A 9,065-nucleotide genomic window follows, 5' to 3' on the forward strand; every position below is an offset into this window, starting at 1 on the left:
CAGAGTTCTAGTTAAGTCAAGATGTGATTTTAAGGCTGGAACATGTTTCTCAGGTCAACGCCCTTTCTCTTGTTTGTACCGATTTTGAGCATAGCATTTACCAATTCAATCAACCAGTAAAGCCTGTTTAATGCTCAGTCATCAGTTTCCCGAAAGCGGTTTGTGAGCGCTGCTTGTGAAGATCGCAAAACACAGGAAACCAATAAGCAGTTTACAGTCCATTCCTCCTGAAGCAAATCACAATAAAGAACCCAAGAAGTCTTTCAACAGAGATGTGACAGTTAAAATGACAAGCAAAGTCAATAGTTTCTACAAATGATTTATTTTTCCAAGGTTATTTACATTATGTACACAAACACATCCCCAAAATGCACTACATACAGTAACACTATGCACAAAATCTCAGAAAGATTGTGTGCAATGAAATCAGGTATCTTCATCAGTTATACAGTGTATCAGAAATCTCAGCACAAGGCACACTTCTTGGTCACAACAGACAAATGCACGCAAATACTGCATCTAGGAGAAATGCATTCAAAATATGCTTCATTATGGGATGTGCTCTGATAAATAACGTTGGTCTTGCAGTGCTCCATTTTTGTCATAAATAAAAATATTTAAAAATGTACAGTACAGCGACTACAATTGCTGGTGTATGGCCACTGGCACAGATCTGTATTCTACGTCACTAGTCCACACAAAGGAACATTCCAACTCCTCGGGCAATCTTAATCATTTTAGGACGCTTTTAGCCTGAGTGTCATTTTCCAGCAGTAAAGTAAACACTGGACAGACCCGTGAGTCTCCAGAAAAAAAATGGAAACCTTTCAGGTGCAGTTTAGAATCCAGTCGAGCCCCTCCCATCGTGCACGGATTAATCTCTCTTACAAAAAGTGCTCAAATAAAGAGAAGGCAGTGCTTCTAGCTGATCCATGTTGGGCCCACCACAGTAATGGTCCATTGGTTGTTGGAAGTGTCACGTTGTTACATGAGCAGCCTGTCATAAAAAAAACAGGTTTCATTTACTAGGAATACACACACATACAGCTTTTTCTTAATTTATAGTATTATCCAAAAATTCAATAGTATTTTGACAAGGCATCCACCATTTCGTACCGTTTCCTTGGCTTCACTTCCCAGCCATCCCGACATTTCGCGAAAATTACGGCCTCCCCTGGTGATATTTCCGTTTTTTCAGGATCTTGTGCACAGAACGTAAACCTGTGACAAAAACAAAACAAAAAAATTTGTGTTAATGATGGTCAAGGAGAAAAAACAAAACAAAAACCCAAAAAAAAAAAAAAAAAAAACCCTGGGGAGGTTTGGAGTCTAGACAGCTGCTTACTTCTTTTGCGTTTCCCCAGCTTTCACACGAATCCGCCGGACTTCCAGTACAGGTTTGGGAGGCTTGGCATTCCAGGCCCAGAATGTCTTCTTAATGTTCTTCCAGACGGAGTTCCAGGATTCAGATTCTCCTTCCCAGCTCAGACGGATCTTTAGCAGGTCACCAATCTCTTTCTCAGTAAACACCAAGAAGGTGTTTGTCAGATTCAGGCCAATAGTCTCATCGTGGCTGCACAAAGGGGAATAACAAAACAAATTTAGTGATTGACTAAAGCGGACATATGTTGAACACTGAGCTGCTGTGATGCCTTTCTGATTGCCATGTTGTGCTTTTATATCCAAGGTTGTGATGAAGACTTTAAATAAGCACAAACTGAAAGTGGCTGGAGTTCCTCCTCCAGTCTGAGCTTGTTGTACATTACAAACCTATGTGTCTGGCACTTTGAAAAGGTCACTAAATACCAGGGTCAAGTTCCAATTTTATGTCATAGCAGTCGCTGCGCTTCTAAATATCACAGGCAGTGTAGTCAAGCCAGTGCACGGTGGTTGTGATTTGTCATCAGATTTTGTACTTACACGTCAACAAATATGTTTGCTGTATCATTATGGGCACCGTACAACTTGACATGGAAGGTGGGATCTGCATTGTCTGCTTGTTTTCTGTTGAACACGTGCATTTTCATCTGGTAGTGGTAGCCTTAAAAAAAAAAACATAAAAACAGAGTTAATGTTTAAGACACCGTGGGATTGTGAACAGTAGTAGTTTACACAGGTGACTGTGGAATCATAAAAATGTGGAGGTTACAGATTAGAAACAATGATGAGGTTATCTTACAGTTGTTTTACTCAAGGAAGTGATAGTAGTAGTAAAAGAAAACTGGCAATGCATTTACAGGCCATTAAGTATTGTGACTCACCTCCGAAGGGAGTGTCAGCCCGCGTCTTCAGATACATTTTACTGTTGCGTCTCTTGCGCATCTTTCTGGTGTTGTAGCCGATGTTGTTGCAGCGATTTTTGCGGCAGCTGAGGCAAATGCCCTTCTTGAAGCGGTCGGGGCCGGTGCACTGGTAGGCAAAGCTCATGTGTTCCTTGTTCATTAAGGAGTCCACAAACAAGTGCACGGCACGCTCATGCTCGCACTTCATCACCTCCATGAAATCTGGAGAGAAAAAGGATTGAGGTTAGATAGGCTACAGCTCAAATTTTAAAATTTGACAATATGGACTCAGATACAGTATCATTCATCTCTTTGGTCGGATGGAAATGGGATAACCCTAATAAACTAAGAAATGCAGTGAAGATGTTCCTGGTTTCTGCAGATGTTTTAATTGATGACTCTTGTTGGGGACAGCTGGGGTCTACAAACAAAGAGCCATTTCTTTGGCACTTACTTCCAGCCACTGCCAGCACGTCACCCAGTGCACAGCCGGGCTGCACATCACCACCATTAGGGTAGATGTCAATGTCTCCAATCGGCTGCTGGATCCCAATGCTCACACCAAGAGCCTCTCGAGTGTATGTGTGCAGAACGTCCACAAAGTCGGCATCATCAGGGGAGAGGCGCTTCCGGTCCTCTACACCCTCAAACATTGGCCCTGCTGGATCTAGACCTATTAGAAATAAGGTGACAGGTCAAGAAAACAAGGGTGGCAGCATCTCTGAGCATCATTTATTGCAGATTCGTGTCGCATTTAACTTACCAGTGATTCTGCCTATGGTACCTTGCACAAACGTCCCTGCGTATCCAGCTACATGAGCACCTAAACTGTAGCCAATCAGGTGCACTTTCTCCAGAGGCAGCTGCTGCTCATCCTGTTAAAAAAAATATTTTTTTTAAATGCAACACTTAGATCACAGCTGCCACCATGAACACTAACCCACACTGAATAAATCCTGGACTTCAGCCAGTGATGATCAGTCGTGCCTGCAGCTGAGCCAGGCTCGGTTAACCCGGACAGAATCAACCGACAGTCCCGTCCATGCAACAGTGCCTCCACCATCTGTCTCAGTTTGTCTCCATGAAATAGTCTTTGTCCATGTTTACAACTATGTGGCTGGGTGCCTGAATCTCTCCTCACTTGCTATTCGTGCACCGGTCCAATTATGTGACAGTCCTGCTGAATGGGAATTGTTGTCTTTGCTTCCGAAGTACTAAACAGACTCTGATCCTCATTTGAAAACGCCAAAGTATCCTGAGCTGTAAAGACGACATGCCAGAAGGAAATTGAGCTACTGCCTCAAGGCGATTTTGGCCATCTTAAAGAACATCAAATATTGAGATAAAACTATTTAGCATAACATTTCACTTCTTCTGTGATCTCTTAAGTCACTGCAATGGTAAGACAGAAAGGGGGCAGGTTTTATGGATTTGCAGGTGCTCTTCTGTCACGCAGCATTACTGACTAATGCCAAGATAGCTCAGATGACACTACACCGCAAGTCATTTCTAAAAAAAACACGTGAGAATTTATGAGATGATTTATATTTCCGTCAAGGGTGTAAATCCCAGAGGGGTCTGAGGGGGGGGGGGGTTGTCCCCCCCTAGAAATATCATTAAAACAATGCTGTGTATTGTAAATAACATAATGATGTATACTTAAACTATCTGTGTAAGTAGTAAAACAATACAAACCCCAAAAAATACTTTAAATTTAGAAACATTTTGAGTCCCCCCTTCCTTGCCTCACAGTGGTTTGGTCCACTGCATGCTGTACGTTAGAAATCAGATCTGCACTCGATTCAGTCACATTGGTAGTTACAGGTATGTAGTAAGTAGGCAGTTCAAGGCTATTTTATTCACATTAAACATCGGATGAAGTTGTTCTTTTCTCAAATAGAAATGATGCTGAGTAATTAATGAATTAGTTATGACAAAAAGTTCGCTATGTTAGTGTAATATAATTTAACGTTAGCTAGCTTGTTTAAATAGCTTGTTGGCTAGAAATGCACCCACTACAACTAACGTTACGCCTAACGTTATGTGTGTGAACTGTCAGGGTTAATATTGAAGATCTACAGTTCTGTTTGAAGTGGCTGATCAGCGGGTTTGCTGCAGTTAAATATATATCCTCTGTCCCAGACGAAACCTAATATTTATGCAGAGGACGCAAGATCATTTTATAATTATAATATGACCGCGTGGTGAACCTATGAACCCAATTCATATTTGATGAGCTTTACTAGTGGCTCACTAATTTACATTATGATCAGCTAATTTAACAAGTGTACAAAAGTATTGTATTTCTTTTATATGGGGACACTTTTTCAAAATAAGTAATTATGTTTTAAGGTATTTTTGTGGCTTGTGTACACATGTCCTCTACGAGTATAAATGTGGCTGTATTATTTGTGTCCCCTTCAAAAATGTTATGTTTATTGTCTCCCCCCCTACTGTTAGATCAGATTTACGCCCATGGTTTCCGTCCTACATACTAAAAAAAGACCTTGGCTTTATGACGGTCGGGTGACAACCTGTGCATGAGGGTACTGTGGTATTTAGTGAAGTATTACAATTAACTGGTTCAGAGCAGGTGACGGTTCCCCTTTTTGTAAATGATCTAACTAGAAACCGAATTTGCATGATTGGATTCAGTGCCAGAAGGAACATGGGATTCATAAGAGGTAACCAAGTTAGCTTCACAAGTGTTTAAGAGCATAAATTACTGTACTGTAAAAAGACTGTACGCACCTGAAGCCAGTTGAGCATGGTGGCAATGTTGAGGCCGACGCTGTGGGTATGGTTGACGGCATCAGGGTACAGTTGCTGAGCCATTGATCGCCAATCAACAACAACCACATTGGCCTCACTTTCTCGCTGTATCACTGCAGAAACCAGCTTGTGCATCCAGCTTTCGAACATCCCACTCATCTGAGAGAGAAAAAGACAACAGGTCAGTCAGTCAGTCTACTTTAACCTGGTGACCTCTCTCAGACACTCTGCACTCAGTTCACATTCACATAATACATTCCCATGATACATTCCAACAATCAAAGCACTCTGAATGGAGAGACGACACTTCCACTCATGAAACACACAAGTAGAGGTGAGGTTTGTCAAGAGTGACACAGATAGAGAAAGAGAGGGACTGTAACTAGATAGCGAAGATCCAAAATAATTGTTTAACTCATATGTACCGTCCAGCCGTGAATGATGAAGATGGTCTTGGCTGTAGCATTGAAGCCACACTCCTCTAGACACTCCTTCTTGCCAGTCTGCAGGTAGCAGCCCTCCTGGTCCAGATCTAAACTATTCCTCATGTTGTACTTGACGCCATTGAAAGCGTTGCCATTTGTTGACAGTTCATCCAATCCACTGTCTTCACCTGAGGGAAAAATTACACAAGATGTCAAGGTTAAATTGAGAAAATGCTCTGATTACCTTTATCTATCTTCTGCTTTTCTGATGCCTTAATCCAGGGGTCTTCAATGTTTTTTAAATCAAGGACCCCTTAACTGAAAGAGAGAGGGATCAGGGACCCCCTATTAAATATATTGTATAAAATAAAGTTGCATATTAAACTGGGCCTACAATAACTTGTAGGGTCGCCTAAAGCCCTTATACATTTTTTGCATAGAATACTAAGCTATTAAAATAGCCTAATAATTGTTGCAATGATTTTATAATCAGGTTTTAATGTTAAACATACACACTTAGGATGAAACGTATGAGCCAGTTAGCCTATCGCTAATAATATGTTGGATTCATGTTAAGACTTTAAAATTGGAGGGGGGAAAGGGGAAAAAAAAAAAAAGTGTGTATAATTTGGAGATCCCCCTGCATTGACTGTGAGGACCCCCTAGGGGTTCTGGACCCCCTGTTGACACACTGACACACACACACACACACACACTTTTGTAGCCAACATCTGTTAGATTAGGCCTACTGCAGGTTGGGTGCAAGTTGAACCGCAGAGGCAAAATCTCACCGCCACCCTTCCTCTTGCTTCATTTCGTGCCATTTTTCACACAGCTGCAGCCAGAGCTCGTGTAATTATATCTGACTTTAACACGTGCTGTTTGGCTAAAACGTTGCAATTATGCCTAAAGCATTCAGAAGATGCTAACAGATTTTAAGAAGTCATAATTAACCTATGGAAATTTTGGTAATAAGAGTTATTTTAAAAACTGCACAGCCCATTTGGTCCATTTGTGTTAGATTCTTGATTATGGGGTACATTAATTTAAACCAGTCTGGATTAATCCCGCCTCGCAGAGCAGAAACGTCAGATCTGAATTTAAATGAACTCGACACCCTTTGGTAGTGGGCCACACAGACCAAAAAGACTTCAGCTGGGTAGTAAAAACGGTGGTGAGAGGTCTGTGGTAAAACGCGGATTCAGCGGAACATCTATTCCAAATGGTTTACACAGACGTGGCGTACTGGCGTTGTGTGTCCTCCACTTGGAGCTTTTGCGTCAAGACTCCTGCTGCTCCCAAAAAGGACACGTCGCAGTCCTTTAAATCCATTCCCGTTTTTCTGTTTCACTCTGCCCCCCACACTTGTTCGCTTTCGTAATTTCACCTAATAACCTAAAAATGTGGATGGATAAATCGTGGCTGTGTAGGCAATGTGAGGTTTGGGCTACTTCTTTCCAGTCATTGATCTTCCACTAGCGCATATATTCCCTACACGTTATATTAGATTTTGACACTTCCCTTTGAGGCTAGGAAGAAATAAATGATAGAAATGAATGTAATAGACAAAGCCTACAATAGACAATAGACAAAGCCATTTCTTACCTTTAAGAACAGCTTTTTCCCCAACAGCGAATGAAAAGAGCACAGCAGCACACTGTAGGAAAATCCACAGTAAACGGGCTTTATGATTCATTTCTCAGTCACAGGCGAAGAGTGGAGGAAAAGAGCTTCCTTGGAATATAAAATGTCTTTTGTATTGCCGGCGGTAGCACGGTAAATTGGTGAGTGAGTTTAGATCCAGTGGCGACAAAGAGCAACAGAGCCGGTGGTGCGTTTTGATGCGCGCCTGGGAAAGCACCGCTCAAGAAATGTATAAACTTGCATCAAGTGTCTCATTAGAGTTTTAAATAGTTTCCCCCTTTCAGTCATCTGATCATCGGCTGATCTATCGTGAATCTTATTGGTCAAGCCCCCATTTGTTTACGTTAAAGGCGTGGCAAAGCTGAATGAAGTCGTAGTAGGCTTCTCACGTTGCGCGTGCTTTAACCCGCGTGGGGTGTGTACAACTGACGCAGCAGCAGCAGCAGCAGCAGCTATAAAACGTATCCAGTAGCTCAGTATTGGTTGAAGGTCGAGTATCTCCCACCTTTGTTGCCTAGCCGGATTTAAACAGGCTGTGTAAAAATAATCAATGAAAAGTCATTGAGCCAATGATATTCTAGAAAATCAAAGCGGGTGTTCACGCTATCACTTTTCTTTTTTTAATCTTACAATACACTTACACAATAACAATATATTTGCAAAGTATCATATGGGAAACCCTCCTCTATGGTGATGGAATTATTTAAAAGGCTCCGACCGGTGTGTGGGGGGATGCCGAGGCTCCCTCTCCCCTGAAAGGATCGTCCCCTCTGCCTGGCGCGTTGCCAAACCATCAGCCGACCAGTTTCAATTGATGAGGGGAAGAATGGGCGCACTCACGCAAGGGTCTCTGCTACAATAACACCACTGTTGTGTGTACATACATCTGCGCCTATAAACAGCAGGAAGTGTCACCTGCCATCCCAGCAGCCCCTGGCTGACGCAGTCTATGGGCTGGGATATAAACATCTTTTACGCATCCCTGAAAACTAAGTGCTGCTGGTTACAATGTGCAGTAGGGTGATTGTAGCCTATGTCTCATCATGCTCCTTATCATGGTCTCAAGAAGAAGTTATTCAGTAGGTCTATTTATTAGAGTTAAATGTTGTGGTCCTGTTTTTAGCATATATATTATCATCTTTGATCTTATTTTTCATTTTATTATTTTATATGATTTGTCTTTTTATTGTATTTAGTTATTTTCCTTTCTCTTGGTTTTTGCATCTATCACTGTAAAAGCATTCTCCAGATTGCTGTTGATTAAATGTGCCATAATATATTTTTAATTATTTTCTGTTGTTTGGTATAAATAAATCACCTAAATGCTGCTAAAAAATTATCTGGACAGCAATATCAACACGATAATGTCATACCACTTGTGAAAGGTGTCATATTGTGTATACACAGGGTGCAGATGATGATACATGTAGTATGATACTTTATGGCCATACTAATAATGTGAAAATAATGCCCTTGATAGATAGATAGATAGATAGATAGATAGATAGATAGCACTTTATTGTCCGTAGACGCGGAAATTTGTCTTGAAAGAACAAATGAGTCATTAGTGTATTGAAGTGTGTTTTGTACACACACACAATGCAAATGATGTCAAATAGAATGAATCCAATTTCTTCCATATCACCAGCTTTACTGTGAATTGGACTGACTTGACTAGAAATTATGCATTTTTTTAATTAAAGAACTGGCAATATTAAAATGTACAGTATTTTTCAAAGGGGGAGAGTGAGACAGTGGCGTGATACGGGAGCGTCCAAAATAACTTTTAACTATTTTTACGTGTGTATTTATAGTCGTACTGTATGTTTGTAAGAGCAGAGCAGAATGTGCATCTCCAGAGGGCACTGGAGTTCAAATAATGACATGATGCAGTGCAGCATAAAATCCATCCTGCTCTATTATAGTGATCTCTGGAGGACGG

At 41.2% G+C, this 9,065-nt stretch overlaps 1 protein-coding gene across 1 annotated transcript; it reads right to left on the bottom strand.

The window, feature by feature from the left end:
* Positions 1-303: 303 nt before the first annotated feature.
* On the bottom strand, positions 304-7,398 carry LOC144518474 (endothelial lipase-like). Its single transcript, XM_078251192.1, has 10 exons — positions 7,085-7,398; positions 5,480-5,667; positions 5,034-5,213; positions 3,046-3,157; positions 2,737-2,955; positions 2,262-2,504; positions 1,921-2,041; positions 1,346-1,573; positions 1,117-1,221; positions 304-997 (listed from the first exon to the last, which is right to left on the bottom strand). Exons 1-10 carry the CDS (start codon positions 7,173-7,175, stop codon positions 985-987), a joined length of 1,500 nt encoding a protein of 499 aa, XP_078107318.1. The 5' UTR covers positions 7,176-7,398; the 3' UTR covers positions 304-984.
* Positions 7,399-9,065: the final 1,667 nt, after the last annotated feature.

The sequence above is a fragment of the Sander vitreus genome, chromosome 5 (assembly GCF_031162955.1).
Source record: "Sander vitreus isolate 19-12246 chromosome 5, sanVit1, whole genome shotgun sequence".
Lineage (NCBI taxonomy): Eukaryota > Metazoa > Chordata > Actinopteri > Perciformes > Percidae > Sander > Sander vitreus.